This window comes from Meles meles, chromosome 2 (assembly GCF_922984935.1).
Source record: "Meles meles chromosome 2, mMelMel3.1 paternal haplotype, whole genome shotgun sequence".
In the NCBI taxonomy this organism is placed as follows: domain Eukaryota; kingdom Metazoa; phylum Chordata; class Mammalia; order Carnivora; family Mustelidae; genus Meles; species Meles meles.
This window is the reverse complement of record NC_060067.1, coordinates 146898273-146919871: the sequence shown is the minus strand read 5'-3', so window position 1 is coordinate 146919871 and position 21599 is coordinate 146898273. Positions and strand designations below refer to the sequence as shown.

Genomic DNA, 21599 nt, shown 5'->3' with positions numbered 1-21599 from the left:
AGGACTTGGGAAGGGGTCTGAAAATGTCTCTAAGAAATTAAAGCTGAAAGCTTGGAAAGAAAGGAAAAGAGGAACTCTAGCAATTTGATAAATTCCAAAAAAGCACACTTTTTTTCTCTCCGCCCTCCGCTCCCCTCCTCTCCCCTCCTGGGAGGGTCTTGTAAACCAAAATTGAAGTTGTTTTTTTGAAAAGCTCAGGGTAAGTCAGGGCCACAGTGAAAGCCTGAGCCCATAGGATGAATAGGCTAGGACTAGGACTGTCTAGGACTAGGACTAGGACTGTCTCCTGCCCCCGCCCGCCCCTTCGCTCCCATTCTTCTTGGCTGCCCTTCCCCCTGTCTTCTGTGACACAGTGGGAGGGGCCTCATGCTGCCTGGAACCTGGCTCTCGGAACCAAACCCTGTAACCCATTCCAGGGTCAGCCTCACAGTTCACCATGTAGAGGCTTGCATCAGATAACACATATGAAAGTGCTTGGAGGAACTGCAGCTGTATAGCAGAATCTGCCCTGATGAGGAAGCAAATGAATACAGAACAGTCTGTTGGAAAGAAAGGACCAGAGCCAGCAAGATGGGAAACAGCATTTGGCATTGAGGCCTTGGTCTGGGAACAAAGCTTGGTTTTACCACTAACTAGTAGTATAAAAATGAGCAAATCTTTAACCAGAGGAGCCTCGGCTTGTTCCACTGTGAGATAAAGGGCTTGGCCTAAGTGATAAGTAGGATATTTTTCAGCTCTGAGATTCTGAGTTCTAATGAACCAAAACAAACGTGAAGCCTTAAACTACTTCCAGCGTCAAGTCTAAACCCAACTGGTATCTCACTGTCAGCCCCTGTTGTTGATTCTAGTTTTATTTTCTGCTAAAGACCTGTATTTAGTCATGGGGTAGATCCGGTTCAAGGACAGACAGCTGGAAGGTCTTCAGAGTTCTCTGTAGTGCTCACACTGTAGCTGACTTCTAACTTTTGTTGTAGATGGAAGGTTCAGGCCACCTTGGTGCCAACCTAGAGTCACCCAACCTTAAGGTGATGAAAGTTTGTCTAAACACACTATAGACTCTGAAGGTAGAAGGAATATCTGGCCATTCTATAGTTCAGTATTGTGGAAAGAAGACGGGAAATTTTATCTCTGTCCCTCTTTGTACATTAAATGTTCACTAAGGGGAGTAGGCATTGATTTCCAACTGCCTGCTGGCTCTCCATCTCTCTGTTTATGGGTAGTATAGTTAGGTGAGATATACCATCATCAAAGAGGACATAGTATGAATGGGGCTTAATGTGACTGGAAATATTGGAGACAGAGCAGCCTAGTGACTAACACGTCCATACTGGAGTCAGGGAATCTGGGTTCAAATCTTTGTGGATCAAGCAGTTGGTCATAAGAATAGGTCAGGCATATATTTCAACTACCAGTAGTTGCAACTATTATTACTAAAGATGATGAGAATATGCACAGGTATTAATAATCTTCCTATTGCAGTAAAGACCAGAGAATTCTGCAGAGACACGTTAAAAAAAAAAAAAAAGAATAATCTCATCCCCCTTAATTTCCTTTAACCATATTACTAGTTAATTTAGTTGAATCAAACGCTGCAGGTTTGAGTTGGGTTTTAAAGCAAGCTTTTTAGAAACCATTTTTACTTGCTGTCTATCTACAAAGCATTTCTAGCAGACGCAGCCCCATCATTTCCATATGTGGCCCCTGGTGGCAGAGCAAGAAGGACTTGGGGAGGTATTTATCTGTATGGCTGAGTCCCCTGGGCATAAATGTGCAGTTTGTTGAGTCTGAGGAGTCTGTGACTGAAAGGTGGTGCCAGACTTGTGTTTGCGCTGACGCTCTGGAGACCTGAATACGCGCTTGCTCACCTGACATGCCTATGTGTGGAGTTTTGTTTTTTGTCATTGAGTTGTCTGGTTTGAGTTTTTCTTTGTTGTAAAATACGTAGGTGCAGTGAAGAAACTTCCTACCCTGAAAAAAATGTTTTGAGTAGACTTGATCTTTTAGAATTGTTTCAGATGAGTTCATCTGCTCTACAATGAAGGTAACATGGTGTTAGAGAAGTTAAGAGAGTCCAAAGATTTTGGAAAGAGACGTGGGCAGTAAAGGAATTTGCATCCATGCAGTGGTTCTAGAATTAGGAACTCAGTGTTAAAGATGGCACATCTTGGCCGCATAGAATAAGACAAGCAAAATTGTAACTTCTAGAATCAGATGGCCAGAAAACAGGTCAAAACTTTTGAAGTATAAACAGTTTACTGTTTCTTCCTCTCCCAAGTTAAAAAAAAAATTTTTTTTAGAAGTTATTTCTGGTGTTTCAGAGAGAACCGTAAGAGCGTAACTTTGTAACTTAAAAAACAAACGAGGAAAAGAGTTGAGTACTTGAGGCTAGTGTCTTTTGGCAGGCGAGAATTCTACCACTGAACCACCAATGCAAGGCTAGTGCCTTTGGGCCAACAAGGTAGATGCACATGAAAGGTAATGGGACTTGAAACATCTGGGAGGACATAGCACAACTATGGTGAGTCTTAGGCAGATAATCTCTTATATACATAATCTGAGATTATATAATCTCCAGTGTTACTCTTTTAAAACAGATGTAGAATATTATATAGTCAGTGACACCCCCCCCCCCAGCCCCCGAGAATTAAATTTTGTTTTTTAACTGGCAACAGGAGCTTTGGAATCAAAGCTGAGTGGATGTACCAACTCTACCATTTTCAAACTTAGATTGGAAAAGAGACTTGGATTCATGATTTAAGCTTTGAGACTTTATCATTTTAAAATGTGGGGAACAGGGCACCTGGGTGGTTCAGTGGGTTAAGCCGCTGCCTTCGGCTCGGGTCATGATCTCAGGGTCCTGGGATCGAGTCCTGCATCGGGCTCTCTGCTCAGCAGGGGGCCTGCTTCCCTTCCTCTCTCTGCCTGCCTCTGTACCTACTTGTGATCTCTCTCTCTCTGTCAAATAAATAAATAAAATCTTTAAAAAAAAATGTGGGGAACAATGCTTTCCTCAAAAGTTGTGAGAATATTAAAGAAAGTCTACTACCTAGTAGGTGTTTTTTAAATGTTGAATGTATTCAGTGAAAGAGAAGGTAATTTAAATCTCCAATTTTAGTGCAACAGTGTACACAAAGTAATGATGTGATTCTAGCTGACTTGGGAATTCCTATGAGGGGCTCTATTTTGTTTCTTCCCTTTTGCCCATTGCTGGATGGTTTTTTTTTCCATAAACATTTTAGAATCATAGTGTTTAGAATACACAGTGAATTGGAGGAATATTCAAGACCTTAAGAACTTAGAACACTCTCAAAACCGTGGTTGAGCTGAGTAATGAGAGCCTAGATTCATCTTTATTATCATTATCTACTCTGTGTGTATGTGATCTTATTAGAAGTATCAGTAGCTCCCTTTTATTTCTGGTTACAGTGGGCCAACTGCTGTGCTAAACTTTATCAATGTTTTCTCACTTAATCCCTGTAATAACATGAGATCTAGTCGTTACAGCCCTCATTATACAGATACGATGAGGTACTCTGTTTTAAGCAATATGTCTAAACTTCCATGGTTGAGAAGACTTAAAAGCTAGATTAGTGCCTTCTCAAGTTAGCAAATGTACCTTGCTACCCCCTCATTCAGATGAAAGGTTAACTCTTTGAAATGTTAATACAGCATGGAGTTTATTGAGGGAGTGGTTGATATTTGGAATCTTTGAGATATTTTATTCTAATTAGGAGTTGGGAAGTTTCCAAGGAATTGATTGTATATGTTCTGTGTCAGTTTTTCTGAAGTAATTTCTGTGTTTTGATTTTGGCTTTGGTCTGTCCAACAAAAATGTAGAGTGTTATATAATGATTGTCTAAATGGGCACTTCTCAGGCTTGGGCTACACAGAAGAGTCGCCTAGAAGCTTTAAAAATGGAAATCAAAGGAAAACAAAACAGTTCCCATTCCCAGGCATAATTTCTCCCCAGTTTTATTCAGATAAAATTGACATAAAGTGTTTGTTTTAGTTTAAGGTGTACAGTATAATGATTTGGTCTATGTATGTATTGTGAAGTGATTACTACAATAAGTTTGGTTAACACCCATCACCTCACATACTTAAAAATTTTGTTTCTTGTAATGAGTACTTTTAAGGTTTATTCTCTTAGCAGCTTGCAAATATGCAACACAGTATCATTAACTATAGTCACCATGCTGTACATTCCATCCCCAGAACTTTATCTTATAGTTGGATGAAGTATGTACCTTTTGACCACTTTATCCATTTCCCCCATCCCTACACTCCTACCTCTGGCAGTCACTAATCTGTTCTATTTCTAGGAGTTAGGGTTTTTTTTTTTAATTTATTTTTATTTTTTTAAGATTCCTCCTATAAGTAAGATCATAGAGTATTTGTGTTTCTCTGATTTCACTTAGCATAATGCTCTGTGACCATCCATGTTGTCATATGGCAAGATTTCCTTGTCTTTAATGACTGAATACGATTCTTTCAGATATTTTGATTTAAACTAAATATTGTCATAAGTATTCCAGAGTCTTCTGGAGGCTCAGCCCTGGGATGTCTCAGATCAGTCCCCCGAGAGCATTGGAGTCACACTCCCAGGTCCTGGCTTGCTTGGTAGTTTGACTCTCTAGACTTGAGCTGTCCCACAGCTCACCCTCCCACCCCAGTATTCCTACTCATCCTCTCCACCTGAGGTGTGTGGGGGAACAGCAGTCATCAGTGTGGATCTTGGAGAAAGGTCTGTCTGTTCAGAAGGTTATCAGCTATCTAGCATCAGTTCTGGGGATATAACTTTGCCATTGTTTATCCAGGCTTTGGATGTATTGCCTCTGTGTGTTGTTTGGTTTCCGATTTCACTACTGTCCCAAGGTATTTCCCATATTTGTAAAGATCAAACACAGGTAAATCAGGACCCTATTCTAAAAGTTGGCCACACACATATGCTGTTTTCTTCCAGTGGAAGTAAGTTTTCCCATCTTTTCTTCTCTCCTTCACATTGTCATGCATTTCTCAGCCCAACTTCTCTTCTGTTCCCACTACCCTACAACCTTCTTTAATTTGCACAGTGACAGATGGTAATAAATCCAGCTGTGAACAGTAGTTTAGACAGCAGAGAATTTTTTTTAAGGCAGATAAGTAATTTGCTATTTGCCAGAGTGCCTGATTGGAGCACAGAGTCTGTGGAAATATGGTGTTAGCAGGTTACCAGTTGGAGCACTAAATTACATTTTCACTAGCAAATATTTGTCCAGAGTAATTTAAATCATTTTGTATTCCATTTACACATAAGGGGGCAGCATGGTACTATAAAGCAAAGGCTCTGTTGAAATTGTCTATTTTTATTGGTATATAATAGTTTTTAGGTGAGAACTTTTAGACTCTGCGATTATAGCTCTGCTATGGTTGTTAGCTGTTAAATGTGATACGCATATGTGATACCCTCACTCGTATACCGGGGTCACACACCTGTTTTTATTTAAATGCATAAATAATCATTTCCTTGCAGCAGTGGGGTTTTCCCACAGTGCCTTTTATTGTCAGTTTATATTTATGTTTTGTTTCATGCTAGCTAGCTTTCTTCCTGTTTCCTGCTTCCTCTTGGGGAGCATCAGCCCTCTTGGGATGCAGTGTCTATTAGGTTGGTAGGTCTAAATATTTTATTTTATGAGTTCATTGAAGACTGAAGGGTCTGCAGTTTTGTTGGGGACAGGAAGCCTCTGAGCCCAGGTCTTGGAAGGTCTATATATAAATCACCTCTGCACGACATGCTTCCCTTTACAGATTGCTTTTCTCAAAAGACAAAAAAAATTGCTAAGCAAAGAAGCAGCACATTTTAATTAATGTTATTATTGCTGATCTATGAGTGACACTGTAAGATAATCAAGGTGCTGATATTCTAGGTTTCATAAATGGAAGGGAAATTATTAAAAGAAGTTGGAAGGTATTAACTGATAAAATCTATAAAGCAAAAAAAAAAATCTATAAAGCATTTTATGAAAAATGTACATGGGACTCTGAAAGGTAATTTCATAAGCATAAGCTATTTTTAAATGTGTAAAAATATTTGCATTCATATGTTTCTGTTTATGTAGTTAAAAAAATTGAGACCAGCATTTGGCATAAATATAACCCTGTATGAAATTTAATGGGGTATTTACTTTTGACGCTTTATCCTAGCTACTTTCTTTGTGGATGGATAGCTGTGGTATTGTCTACACCTGGTAAAGATAATTATACATATTTAGTTTGGAAATGAATTTATTTTGCAATGTAATGATTGGATGTTGCTTTTACTTAATTTTAATGGGAAATTTTATTTTGAAATCTTCTGTTAAAAAAATAAATGAAAAGCTTAATACCTGTACCCAAAATTTGAAGGAATGGGTTTTTGGCTCCAGCGTGTTTTGGATGAGCTCCAAATCAAATGTTGTTTGATCCTGGTTTAATATTGCAACACACAGGTTTCTGTTCATTGGAAACGATTAATGTCCTTTATGCTTTGATGGCAGATTTTTAGGACCCCGCCTGATGCCACATTCCCAGAGCCAGTCTCCCTGTCAGCATCACCCCCAAATGCTCCACCAAGGCAATCGAAGAGACAAGGCCAGAGGACTAAGAGACCAGTGGCTGTATATAATCTTTGTCTTGAGCTGGAAGATGGTAAGATGTTAATTATATTTTTCTGCTTGACAGCCTGTTGAGAGTATGGTATATCGTATGTCCCCAGGGAAGGCCATGGTTTTCCTTCCTCTGTGATTTAATTTCTTTTCTCCTTAAGATGATAATTTTTGAGATTAACAAGGAGGGTAAAGCTTCCTTGGCAGAGAGAGAATGCAGGTTTCAGGTTTGTGTTTGTATTTGTCATGCATGCTTCTTTTTTTATTTTTAAAAGACAGCTTAAATTTCTTTTTTGGGAGACTTGTGTGACCTCCTGTGAGGTTATATAACTCTGAGACAAATGGAAGGGGAACTAAAATTAAAGCAGATCTTTTGAGAGGAGCTGATAGTCTAATGTTAAATGCATCTGGATTAGAGACACAGTCTTCTGTTGTCCTAGAGTTTAGGGCTTCTGCATCTTACTTAGCCCATCTTTCTGATGTTCTTGTGAGGCTAGCGTCTCCTCCTCTAGCAGGAGTGGCAAAGTGACTTGCCTTAGGGGCCAGGCTGAGTGGAGTGAGCATAAGCTGTAGTGGGACTCGGGTGAATGGAAGTTCTCCCGTCTCATCCTGGCTGCCATGTTCCTGTTACTCGTTGTCATGCAGCCACATTGTTTCAGCATTGCCAGACTGCCTTGCTGTTTAAAGAGAGCTTGGAAATTGGAATTGGAAATGCTGATGTCTACAAAACAAGACTGTGCCATGTAGAAGTCACCGATTGCCAGTTTGTAAGCATGTGGTTATTGGTATGGAGAGGAAGATGATCCTGGTCTCAGAAACTCCAATTTCAGTAGGCATGTCTGAAATGGGGACTCCTTTGTTGTGGGACTTCACATTTCCTGAACTTGAAACTCAGTGTCATTCTTCTTCTCCTCATCATCCTTTTTTTTTTTTTTTCCTTTTTGTTTCTTTCATTAATTATCCTTTCAAGCCATTATAGTTATATCGGTTTGGAAGTTGAAGGTGAATGACAGAGGGAGGAAGGGAATGAATGCAGACAGAAACAAATACAGTACCTTCATCACGAGGAGCTATATAGTCACACATCCAGGTAGTTAATATCCTAAGATCGATGAGAGCAAGTAACAACTTACCTGGGAGCCTCCCAGGAGGACTCAGAATGCTTCCTGTAATAACATGGGGGGCGAAGGTGTGCTGGTATTCTTTTACATTAAGACATGCATCATATAATACAACTATTAGTTTTACAATCAGATCCTTATTTTCCAGAGGAAGAGCCTGAATCATTAAAATCAACCTATAATTTCAGAGCTTACTTTTAGACATCAGTTTCAACTTCTGATCCCACCTAACTTTTTTGTTCTCTTTTTTTCTCACCTTCACTCCCTCAACAGAGTTGCTAATAAGGAGTAAAACTGACTGGTTTGAATTGCACCTTTTCTTGTATCTCACTTGTCCTCTGGTGGAAGTGTTAATAAATCGTGAAAGAGGCTAATGTTGAGAAGTAGGAAGAGAAAAAGAAGTCAAGGAGATATATCATACATTATGTAGAATAATATCTACATTGGCTCATTGGCCCTTGAGCAAAACTGAATTGACTATATTTAATAAAGGAAATGACTGAAGAGGGACTGTTTGTCTTAGAATCATATCTACTTTTTTGGTATTTTAAGGAATTAAATCATAATACCCAGTCATGTATACATGGTATACTTATACTGGCCTTTTGATCATTCGGTTGCTAAGTAAGAAGTTGCTGAAGTGGTGTTTGGTACATCTTTTATGGGAATGCTCAGGATCGTATATAATCATAGCTTTCCTAGTTTTTAGGTCATATAATAATTCTTAATTATTTGATTATAAGGGGAAAAGATGGTGAAATACTCAATTCCTTTAGTCTGTTTTTATGTTCATTATTTATATGTTTTCTTCTGCATTTTGTACTTTATAACTTTACATTAATCTTGCTTGATTGCAGCCTTGGAATTTGTTGTTGGTGTTGCAGGCTGTCAGAATCAGGAAAGTCCATGCTTTTGTTGTTGAGTGATTTTATTTGACTTTAGAGGTCATAAGATAAAACAATTAAAAGCTATTATTTATCCTCCCACCCCCCTCCATTATTTGTAGCTAAGCTTTAGTGAAACTCAAGTTTGTGAAAAAGAATTATTTCAGAGAGAACAGTAAGGTCTACATATTGCATTTTCCAAAAAGAGAGTGAGTTGGGGATAAATGAAGAGAAAAACTTTTGAAAGAAAGCTTATAGGAGAAGGTTACTAAAAAACTGTGTTATTGAATACCACTTATCGTATTGAAAACTCTGCCCCCTTATGGGGCAGGGAATCTATTCTTGCCATTAAGGTGTTCTTTTTTTTTTTTCTTCCCCCCAGTAGCATAAGTTCTGTTATTGTCAACTCAAAGTTTTCAAAAAGTTCATCTTTTTTGTATTTCTTCTTATCAGTGGTGCTAGTCACTTGCTATGTTTCTCTAGGTTTGGTTAAGGTATGCATTATAGCCAACTTTGGTAGATTATTTTTCTCAATTTTGTAGCTTATATGAATGTGATAGATAATCTAAATGCAAATATGCCCTTTCTCCCATTTATGCACTGTAGTATAAATTAATCTTGACTTAATGAAACCCAGGGCAGATAGTTTTGCTTTAAATTTAGGTGGATTATCTGTCAAGATTCAAGGGACTGGACTGGACAACTGGAGTTTTTCTTTAGCCCTATGATTTGGTCACAGATTTGGTATTTGAGTTTGTAGTGTGTTAGTTCTTCTTCTGTGTTGAGTAGGGTATGAAACTGTGTGATGTAGCAAATAGCCAACCCTGGAAAGCCATCAGAATTGGCTTCAGTGAAACATCAGGCAGATCAAAAAGTCATTATTAGTGAAGAGTCAGCAAGCCTGTTATAGAGTTGAAGTAGGATAGGCCTGGAAGCGGAGAATCGAAAAGTGAAACCCTCTCCTGTTATACATGACTTTTTTATTTTATTTTATTCAACCCCACCTTCATCCCAATTGAGAGATGACCAATTTAATTAAAGACGCCTAATATCTTTACTTTGTTGAAGACTTTAGGCTTTGGCACATCTCGTCATACTGTATAGACAATGCTCATTATTTTTCTTTGTACTATATGATTAAATGATACTAAACTTACTGTTTGCAAAAGACTTTAAAATTACAGTTAGTTGCTTAAAGATTGTTACTGATGATTAATATGAACTGAAATGGATATAGTTTCTGGCTAGATTTCTTTCAATAGAGCAGCTATTAAATCTTTACTGAAATTCTTATCTTTATTTTGTAGAAGCCATATTGTTTGTTTTCATATAGCATTTAATAATCTCATGAACTTCAAAGTTGAGGAGATTTGGCTAAGTCTGTTGTGAAATAGCAAAATATGAGGTAGACCAGAAAGTACTAAAAGGAAAACTAAAAATCAGCTCTACATTCATTGTCCAATTATCTTTCTGTGTTTTTATTTTCTTAGAATTAGTAATAAAGTAACTCCAAACAAGTTTAGTATATAACGCATATTCCTTTTCTCCTGCCAGCTCCATATTTATGTCCTCACTACCACTTATATAAAGAGAGACTGTTTTCTTTTCTTTCTTTCTTTCCCTGTCTTTCTTTCTTTGGGGTGGAGAGGGGCAGAAGGGAGGGAGAGAAAGACTCCCAGGCAGACTCCCCTCTGAGCACAGAGCCTGACTCCAACTCGGGACTCTATCTCACGATCCTGAGATCATGACCTGAGCTGAAATCAAGGGTTGGACGCTTATCCAACTGAACCACTTGGATGCCTTGAGACTGTTGTCTTTGTTGTAATTCTCCCAAATATAAGGAAGGTTCTTGAGGCTACATGAAATATATTCTTTGTTGTTTTCATTCATGGCAGAAGAAAAATTTTAAAGGTTTGGGGAGTGGGAGAGAAGATGATTGTCGTCTAAACTTTGACTAAGCTCTCTCTTTCTTTATGCTAGCTCTAATTTTAACAGAACTAGGCATTCACAGGACAAGTTTTTATTTGTATATTCTTGGGTAGTTAGGTATGCTGTGCCCATCTTCTTTTCTACATGATATAGCAGTTTATTTGTTTAGGCAACTGAAAAAATATGATTACGGTGAGTTGAAAACAGAATCATCTTGCAAGCCAGTCGGTAAGATTTAATAATATAGAGTAGGTCTTACTTGGGTATCGTTGGGTTGGCGCTTTCCCACTTGGATGCTGGATGTGCTAACTGGAGCACATTTTGTGGAACATGTGTTATTGTAGTCCTACAGTGTGACGAGGATTCAGAGCCTTATAAGCAAAAAGTGAAAATGTAACTGTTGAAAGGGAGATAGATAAACAGAGAAGCATGAGCATTTCCCTTCTGTTCTAAGGAAGAACATACTGTGACATGGATCAGTCTCTAAAATTGGAGTAGGACAAATAAGTTGTCTAAATGTCCTTTCAGCTTAAATGATAACAAGTTGGATTTTTTTAAATGATTACCTAACATTTAAATGTCCCCTATCAGTGAGAATAATGCTGATGAGATAAATGAGGCACCTTAGGTATGTCAGAAAAAATCTTGTTGAATAATGAGGCGTAAGCAAGAGAATAGAACTAAAAAAGTAGGCTACTGTAAGGCCTTTTGAAATGTAGATTTTTAACCCTAAAATATGGAATACTTCTAGCAGTTTGGAGTTTTTTTGCCTCTATCATTTATTACTGATTTTTCTTATACTGGATACTAAAATCAGACTTCTGCATATCTTATTTAAAAAATATTTTATTTATTTGAAAGAGAGCGTGCACAAGTGGGGGGAGAGGCAGAGAGAGTGGGAGAAGCAGGCTCCCCCGGCGCCAAGCAAGGAGCCTGATGAGGGACTGGATCCCAGGACCCTGAGATCATGACCTGAGCCTAAGGCTCACTTAACCAACTGAGCCACCCAGGAACCCCTATACTGGTTATCTACTGAAGAGCTTTTATAAACTCCGCATCATGTCGCATAGTGTTTCTGTTTCAAGGAGTAGATATTCTACTTCCCTTCTGTCACTACATAGTGAAATAATGAAACAATATGGCAGTAAGGGCCCAGTGCTGGGCTATCGGCTGTGAGGGCCCTAGGGAAGCAACTCCAGGGCTGCAGGAGGTGGGGAAGTTTTCCTGGTTTCCTTGAGGGGAGCCATTTTGGCAGTTGGACGGGGAATGATTTCAGGTGAGGGGACTAACTTGAATGAAGGCATGGCAGCAAAGCTGAGCAAGAACAAGGCAGGAGCTTAAAGAAGAGAGGCTGGCTTGATCTGAAGGGGACAGGTCTGAGGGGTAGTGATGGGCAACCTGATGAGATGCTGCCAACCCTGGCAAGGTCTGCCTAAGAAAGGAACAGGTGGTAAGTAGTCTGGGCTGATGGATTCATATTCTGATTTAACTGGTGGGCACATAGCTTACCCTCTCTAAATCTGTTTCATTACCTACAAAATGGGAGTTACCATAATGTCTACTACTGTGGATGGTTGAGAAGATTTTAGGGGGTTAATATACTTAATATAGTGTCTGGCGTACAGTAAATGCTCATGTACTGACTACTTCTGTTCAGTATTGTTGTTAAAGCCAGAGAAATGTGCCTTATAGTTAGAATGGTAAGAGAAGTTACTATTTTTCAGCAAGGGAGAAGAGTTGTAACATGGAAAATAATATCAAAAGAAGTTTAATGGGACTTAATTTGTCTGTAGGAATCAGGAAGACTGTGACAAAGTCTGGTTAAGTAGTTTAGGTTCAGGGTGACGTGGTCTTGAACCAGCACTAGGGATGGAAGATGAGTCTGGGAGAGATGTTCAAGCACGTTGAGGGGACTTCTTAACTGACTCAGTGTGGAGGATGAAGGCACATAATCAAAATGAGGTCTTCAGTCATGTGTTATGCTCAGAGATAAATGTATCATTGCATTTATGTCTTAGGTTTTGCCTTGAGGATTTTTTTTTTTTAATATTTAGACCACCTTACCATCAAGAGGAAGGAAGTATCTCATTTTGTTAGCATATTCAATACATACTGCTGTATGTAACTGCTTTGGAAAATAGGTTTGGTAAAAATCGTGTTAAATGTATTAGTATAAATATTGTATATGGAAAGTCAGTTTCCATACTGCCTATGGAAAGTCAATATTAAGAAAATATTAGAATTTTCTGAGTATTTTAAGAAGAAATATTAAATAATAAAAGTGTTACTTCTTCTTAGAGAAAGAATAGTCTCATAACTGTGAACAGTAGAGAACTCATTTTTTCCCCTCTACTTTACCTCACAGACTTACATCCTCATTCACTCAAAGACTGGAGGGTACAAGATGGGAGAAGAGCACCACTCTAACAGGCGCTCATTTCAGTAGATGTCAAAGGTGGATAGCGGGCAGTCATGGCAGCTATGTACTCTCTAATCGCAGTTCCCAAGAGAGCATCTTTAGAAATTGCTTTCATGAAAACATGCTTTTGTAAGTGAATTGTAACTGCTCTGTCCTCCCTAGATGTAAGAAGAACCACCGTAAAACCATTGTTGATGTGAATTTCCGTGACATTCTACAGCTATTGACGTTTTCTTGTAGACCTATCTGATCAGCTTGACACAGAATTATAACCAGCCTAAGTAACTGAGCACAAACAGATCTTTGGTTCAAGCTTGGCAATCTTCTCTCAATTCTTATCATTTTTTTGGCATGACAATTCATGGATGGGCTATAGATAATAACTTCCCGAGTGCCAGGCCTCTTGCTCTCTCCAGAGCAATGTTATGATTCCCTGACATGGAATTACTGTATTGTGAAGTTAAATCTAAGACCAGGCTTGAATCAGTGACAGTATATGTAGACAGATTATTTCTTAACTCGATTTTACAATGATGAGATCAATGGGTTGGAAAAGGCAGCCAGAAATTTCAGGGCTGTAATTGAGTTGTGGTGTGCCCATTAATCATGCAAGCTGCCTCCCCTGCCTTGGCGTCTCCCCAGAAGCCTCCCAGAAGCTCAGCCCCCCTAATGTTAGTGACAAAGCACACGGCAACTTCTTATATGACTTCCTATATAATCTTAACTCTGCTTCTGTGTGGGATGAACATTTCCCCTTTTCTCTGGAGGGAAAAAGCTTATTTAATGCCATCAAAAAAAAAAAACCCAAAAAACATAGCTGCTTCTGTGGTGAAAATAAGTTCATGGCAGGTAACTAGAATTTATAGAAGAGAGAAAAATTCTTTAAAGCTGTCTCCCTGTGGTGTGGGTTTTTTTCTTCACTTCTAATAGCTTTTATTTTAATTTCTAGTTCTGAATTCAAGCAGCTGTCATTCTCTTTATAGCCCTTTTTGAAACTCCTACAGCGTAGGAGGTAGCCGGGCTGTCTAAGAAACATCTTTTCAAACCAACCAAAGTATTGTTTATCCTGAATGAAATAGAATTTTTAAGGCTGTCAAGAGTGAGTGATTTGAAACGTTTTCTTTAATAGCCAGGAAGATGAGCAGAAATCTTGAAGGGGAGGAAGGTGTTATCTCAACGTGGCCAGTTCCAAGTAACTTCTATTACTCAGAAAACTCTTTTGGACCAAGATAAAAGTTACCACGAAGTAAGGATGTTGTCTACAATTAATATAACAAAACAAACCTGTGACAGCTCAGTTTTATTTCCTGAATCCTTACCAGCTGTTGAGGAAAAAGAAAGAACGTGAGATGGAGTCAACAGGGGAGAACATTCCTCTGAACAAGTCATCTCTAGTTGCCTTTTGTGAACTCTGAGTAGCAGCTCTGCTGCTTGGCTTGGTTTCCTCTGGGAGCTCATTCCGCTTCCCGTGGTATTGCGGTGTCCCCTCTGCACAGAATCTGGAAGGAGTCCAGTGTCACCCTTGGATGAAAAAAAGAATCTTCAAACCTACGAAAATGAATTCTTGGGCTAGCATTTTGCATGTACTAATATTTGCTCTCTAAAATCAACAGCATGGCTTCTTGAGTTTCAGATGCAATTAGGGTCGATTTTATTTTTCTCTTCGGGTCAGGAGAGAATAGTACGTTTTTAAGTCTTTGTTGATTCTCTTATTTTTAAGGTATATTCTTTCTCTTAAACATTTTAATTGTTAATGCAAGAACAAGATACAGAGTTTGGAGGGTGACGATGATGAGCAGTTACATATGCCATTGTATGCCAGACACCGTTTTTAGAAATGTCTGTCAAATAATAGATAATGCTCATAACTGCCCAAGAGTGCTTGAATTCAGAACTAGAAATTACATTTTATGGTTCAAGAAACTGAGGCCCAGGGGTCGGGAAGGCACCCAAGTCTCCCAGCTGGCCAGTGCAAAGCCAGGACTGAGCCTAAACAGCACGATCCCACGGTCTGGCCCCTTTCCTCCCAGCTGGCGTGCGGAACGCAAGTGCCGCAGCGAGAGCTCCTCTTCCCGGAGTCAACACACATGGCCTGTTGGCCTCTTGAGTCTTTCAGAGATACTTGGTGCATTTCAAACAGTGTGTCAATTTATTCTTTTTGAACTTCAGGAATGATTCTTAGTTTTTCCATTAAAAAAAAAACACACACACACACAAAACTAAAAACCAAGGGCCTTGTTTCCATGTACTGGATTCGGAATAATGGTCTTGATGGAGGAGATGAAAGAGAAGAGACAGAGATATGTATGGTTTTAAATCTGGGACATAGTGGCAGAAGTGGGCTCTCCTAAAAAGAGAGAAAGGAAGAAAGCAAGCAAGCAAGAGAGGGAGAAAGGTGGTGGTGGGGAGGCAGGGGAGAGGAAGGAAGGATGGAAGAAATGGGTGGGGGCTGTGCCTGGGTGGCTCAGTTGGTTAAATATCCAACTTTTGATTTCAGCTCAGGGTCCTGAGAGCCGGCCCTGTGTCGGGCTCTGTGCTTAGCATGGAGCCTGCTTAAGATTCTTTTTCTCTGCCCGTCCCCTCTGCTTCTCTGCTTGGCTCATGTCCTCTTCCTCTCAAAAAAAAAAAAGGGGGGGGGGCTCTTGATAGAAAAGGGGGTGCTCATTTTTATGGAAAACACTCATTTTATTTCAGTGCTGTATTTGTTTTTTTGTGGATTATGCAGCCATTTACCTAAACGGACAATCACCCCGTCTCATGTTAGCTGTAGTGCAAATTTCTCAGGTACCAAACTGTGTAGCAGGTTGTCATAGAAGTAGAAAGGGAATGCAGTCAGCAATGCGATGCTGCCCGAATATCTTGGATTTTGCTAGTATTTTTTCCCCTCCTTTTTCTTCCTTCTATTAAAAAGAAATCTAAAGAGGCTAACAATCTATATGCAGAAAACTATAAAGTACTCATGAAAGAAATTGAGGAAGACACAAAGAAATGGAAAAATGTTCCATGCTCCTGGATTGGAAGAATAAATATTGTGAAAATGTCTATGCTACCTAAAGCAATCTACACATTTAATACAATCCCTATCAAAATACCATCCATTTTTTTCAAAGAAATGGAACAAATAATCCTAAAATTTATATGGAACTAGAAAAGACCTTGAATAGCCAAAGGAATATTGGAAAAGAAAGCCAAAGTTGGTGGCATCACAATTCCTGACTTAAAGCTCTATGACAAAGCTGTCATCATCAAGACAGCATGGTACTGGCACAAAAACAGACTCATAGATCAATGGAACAGAATAGAGAGCCCAGAAATCGACCCTCAACTCTATGGTCAACTAATCTTGGACAAAGCAGGAAAGAATGTCCAATGGAAAAAAGACAGCCTCTTCAATAAATGGTGCTGGGAAAATTGGACAGCCACATGCAGAAAAATGAAATTGGACCACTTCCTTACACCACACACGAAAATAGACTCAAAATGATGAAGGACCTCAATGTGAGAAAGGAATCCATCAAAATCTTTGAGGAGAATGCAGGCAGCAACCTCTCCGACCTCAGCCACAGCAACATCTTCCTAGGAATATCGGCAAAGGCAAGGGAAGCAAGGGCAAAAATGAACTACTGGGATTTCATCAAGATCAAAAGCTTTTGCAGAGCAAAGGAAGCAGTTAACAAAACCAAAAGACTACTGACAGAATGGGAGAAGATATTTGCAAACAACATATCAGATAAACGGCTAGTGTCCAAAATCTATAAGGAACTTAGCAAACTCAACACCCAAAGCACAAACAATCCAGTCAAGAAATGGGCTGAGGAGATGAACAGACATTTCTGCAAAGAAGACATCCAGATGGCCAACAGACACATGAAAAAGTGCTCCACATCACTTGGCATCAGGGAAATACAAATCAAAACCACAATGAGATATCACCTCACACCAGTCAGAATGGCTAAAATTAACAAGTCAGGAAATGACAGATGCTGGCGAGGATGCGGAGAAAGGGGAACCCTCCTACACTGTTGGTGGGAATGCAAGCTCTGCAACCACTCTGGAAAACAGCATGGGGGTTCCTCAAAATGTTGAAAATAGAACTACCCTATGACCCAGCAATTGCACTACTGGGTATATACCCTAAAGATACAAATGCAGTGATCCGAAGGGGCACGTGCACCCGAATGTTTATAGCAGCAATGTCTAAAATAGCCAAACTTTGGAAAGAACCTAGATGTCCATCAACAGATGAATGGATAAAGAAGAGGTAGTATATATATACAATGGAATACTATGCAGCCATCAAAAGAAATGAAATCTTGCCATTTGCGACGACGTGGATAACTAGAGGGTATCATGCTTAGTGAAATAAGTCAATTGGAGAAAGACAACTATCATATGATCTCCCTGATATGAGGACGTGGAGATGCAACATGGGGGGTCAGGGGAATAGGAGAAGAATAAATGAAACAAGATGGGATTGGGAGGGAGACAAACCATAAGTGACTCATAATCTCACAAAACAAACTGAGGGTTGCTGGGGGGAGGGGGGTTGGGAGAGGGGGAGTGGGGTTATGGACATTGGGGAGGGTATGTTCTATGGTGAGTGCTGTGAAGTGTCTAAACCTGGCGATTCACAGACCTGTACCCCTGGGGATAAAAATACATTTTATGTTTATAAAAAAATAAGAAATAAAAAAGAAAAAAAGAAAAAATTAAAAAAAAAAGAAATCTAAAAAAACATAGATAACATGTTCCCTGCTTGGAAACACTGGAAAGTATAGAATCATGTAGTGAAAGTCCCCATTCCAGCCCGTCAGCTCGGTTCAGGGCTGCGCAGTGGGTCTGTGATCACTGATGGTCATGGCTGGAGCCACATGAAAGTGCCAGCTTTGGGTTCCACAGTTATCTAATCTCAGCCGTTTCAAAAAGAGCTTCTCGGGGCGCCTGGGTGGCTCAGTGGTTTAAGCCGCTGCCTTCGGCTCAGGTCATGATCTCAGGGTCCTGGGATCGAGTCCCACATCGGGCTCTCTGCTCGGCAGGGGGCCTGCTTCCCTCTCACTCTCTCTGCCTGCCTCTTTGCCTACTTATGATCTCTCTCTGTCAAATACATAAATAAAAATAAAAAAAAAAAAAGAGCTTCTCATTTAGTAGGTCAAAAATACAAAAGCCACCAGAAATTTCATGCAGTTCAACCTATAGTTTTAAAAATCATTTCAGGGTGGAGATCCAAACTGGATTGCTAACCACTGTTGTTGGAAGGGTTGTGCCATTTAAAACTGCTGTTCGTGCATGTCAGAAATGATTGGAGAGCCTCAGTTTCCCCTGGCTGAACCTGTGGTTTCTCATTCATCCTTCCAGAATTCTTTATGTATTTATAAGCAAATATGAATAGAAATTCTTACTTACTTTCTTATGCATCCACCAGCCAGGTGTACCTAATTAAAAAAATGTTAAATAGACTCATTGTTGCTTTTCATATTGCTACAGAGCTCTCCTTCCCTGTTTTTCACTGCTGTACAGTATTCTGTAGGTTCTGTTGTACGCATGTACTCCTAAGAGAGACTTGTGTTTCAGAGTCCAACCTAAGTGGATAATGCAAACCCCTTACTAACCACATGCAGGCTTTAGTCTTCCAACGACAACCAGAATGTTTTCACAGAGATAATATACGTGGTATGTTTTTTTTTTTTAAGATTTTTTTTTTTTTTAATTTATTTGACAGAGAGATCACAAGTAGACAGAGAGGCAGGCAGAGAGAGAGAGAGGGAAGCAGGCTTGCCGCTGAGCAGAAAGCCCGATGCGGGACTCGATCCCAGGACCCTGAGATCATGACCTGAGCCGAAGGCAGCGGCTTAACCCACTGAGCCACCCAGGCGCCCCACGTGGTATGTTTTTGAGTGAATAAAGCAAGCTATAAACAGAATTTCCAGAATGATCTCACTTGTAAAGGAAAACTATGTCAACAAATGTAGAAGCATAGAAATAAATCCGGAAGAATATGAATCAGTTATGACCTTGGTTATACTGAAGAAGTGAGAGTCGTGGTTTTCTTCCTTATTCATATCTGTGTTCTTTTTTCCTATATTACTTGTTACACATTCCTTGTGTAATAATACACATATTCCTTGTTATACACAAGTATTATTTATTATACACATAGGTACATATTATTTTTATACACAATGTTACATACACGTACACATAAATACAAATGAATACACATGTGCCACATAAATATATATGTATTTAAGTTAAAGTTTCAGCTTAACACTGATGCAAGTTGTGCTTGGTATTTGGTGTGCTGGGTTTAAGTTTAAGATTCAAAGTGGAAAGAATGAAGCAGATCCCTAGAAGAAGGGTCTGCAGCCGCTCTGTCATGAGTTGGTGTGGACAGACTTCACTGGTGTCACGTTGAGAATGGATAGCTCTTGCTGGGTAGTGGTTTTCTGTTTGACTTCATATATCTTTCATCTTCAACTTGGGCTGCTCTCTGAGCCACACTGTGCAAGCATTTTGGGGATCACTATCCCTGGAAAGACTTAGGCAGCAAAGAGTTTTATTGACTGGTAGAATTGCTTGTGGTCAAGTTTGGATTTAAAGTAATCTGGATTTAAATCCTTGTGCTTTTTCTGTCTTTTGTGATCACGGCAAATTCTCCTCTAAGCCTCATGAGTTTGGTGAAATAAAATTTCACATGGGTTTTTTGCCAAGAACAAATGAGTCGATAGTTGTAAACTGCCCAATATTTTGCAAATACTCAAGAGTTTTAGCTTATTTTTCTGAGGGCCTGCTGTATGAGGTAAAGGGCTTCAAGTATATTTTCATGTAAGGTAGACTTCCAAAGAGAGTGTAACTCCATCTTTTATTTTTGTCAAGCATAATACCTAGGCATATTGGTTTCTAGTGTCTTAATCCACCGTTTGATGACAATTAACATTCCTCGGGGGAGAAGAATGGCAGGGGAGGAGGGCAGGTAAATAGCTAGGAGTCCAGCAGCCCTCATTGTCCTAGCTGGATTGGAGTTTGTGTTCTGAGTAGTGATCTAAATTTCCTGAGCTGTCGAAGTGTCAGCCTTCCTCCGAAGTTTATGGAAGACAGTTTGATTCAGTATCTGATTACTTTTTGGTTCCTCAGGATAATAGTACATGGTTGTTATATTTTTTGTTTGTTTATGTAGGCGGAAATCTGAGTCGGTAAATAATACTTCAGGACTGTTGATGGTGTAAAAATGCTCTCAGGCTTTACAGAGCAAAGCAATTCGCTTTGACTTCTATTGACACGGCAAGAGAACGGGTCTTATTCACTTTATAATTGAATTGCTACAGACTTCCATCGACCTTTGCAAGTAGTAGAGGTGGTTCCTGGAGTTGTAACCTAATGCCCATTAGCTGCTGCTATAATGTTATAATGGGGTTTGTGTTTTATGTCCTGTGATATTAACTCATCAGCTTGTCCTCGCATATGTGGTTGGTATATCCAGGCTGTGTAGTAGATTTGGGGGGCGAGCATCATCCTTAAGTTTTTCAATCTGCAAACAATAGAAAATAGAATTTGCCTAATAATTTTATGGTAACTTCGTTACATCTCTTATGCCTTAATGTGACGCATGAATTCGTAGTTGAGGAATTGCCTTTTTCCCTCTTCTACAAGTGTTTTGGTAGGTGCATATCTGTATGTTGTTTTGTTGTGCTTTTGGGATTGGGAGTAGGAGGCTTTTCTACTGAGATAACCTTTCCTAGACACAATTTCAGGTAAAGAAATTGTATTACCCAAGTGAATTATTCTCATTTAGCCACTGAGTGTCATTAATCTGCATGTTATTTAGCTTCATTAAGTTTCCATTATCGTTTGTCTTGTTGGATGAGGGCAAAATGAAATGAGAGGAGCTGGGACATCTTGCCCCCTGCCCAGCATGACATTGCCTTAACTTGTAGCAGAACTGAGAATTGGGTAAGTGGGACTTTAGGAACCTTTCCTTCCACTCGGCAGTGATAACCTGTCTCAGGGCACCTCCCACTGCTGAGAAACACAATTAGCTTTCTTCCCTTAATGGGCATTTGGCAGGGTTAATCTCTTCTGCCTCCTCCCCTTTCTTCCCTAATGTAAGACTTAGGGAAGATTTTCTGATCAAAGAATTCTAGACTGTTTTCTAACAGTAATCATTTACCACCTACTACTCTAGGAACACTTAAGAATTCCCTTTGAAAGGTAGGGTTGGGTTTGCTTTTTTAACAAAAGATATCCAATTACTTTAGGAATTTTAAAAGTTCAATTTTAAAGTCAAACTTTGAGTTTCCTGACCTATCTTGAGTATTCTAATTAGTTTAAGAAAGGAACTCTCTCTGTGTGTGTATCTACTTTTCTAGTTAAGGAAAGCTGATGTATAAGATAATATGATGTAATTCTTCTGGTTGAAGTTTTGAGGAGTGGATAAGAATAAATATCTGGCCTGAAAAATATATCAACTTTAATTTTTGTCTTGCTTTAGACTTTTTCTTTTTATAGATCTTGCCTGTTTAAGGGCACTATTGATAGTGTTTCATAAAGCAGATTATCTCAGGTCTTTGGCTATTTTGGGTACAGTAGACTGGCATATGGGAAGATGTGAAGGGAGTTCCAGGTTTTC

At 39.3% G+C, this 21599-nt stretch overlaps 1 protein-coding gene across 5 annotated transcripts in view; it reads left to right on the top strand.

The window, feature by feature from the left end:
• Positions 1 to 21599, top strand: part of ARHGAP10 (Rho GTPase activating protein 10) — a 325433-nt gene that overhangs the window by 263697 nt on the left and 40137 nt on the right. For all 5 annotated transcript variants that reach the window (XR_006817443.1, XM_045997932.1, XM_045997933.1 and 2 more), the window contains one exon: positions 6516 to 6666. Coding sequence is in view for 4 of the 5 variants with exons in the window: in XM_045997932.1 (XP_045853888.1) it covers positions 6516 to 6666 (151 nt within the window). In the remaining variant the exon portion in view is untranslated. The remainder of the gene's footprint in view (positions 1 to 6515; positions 6667 to 21599) is intronic.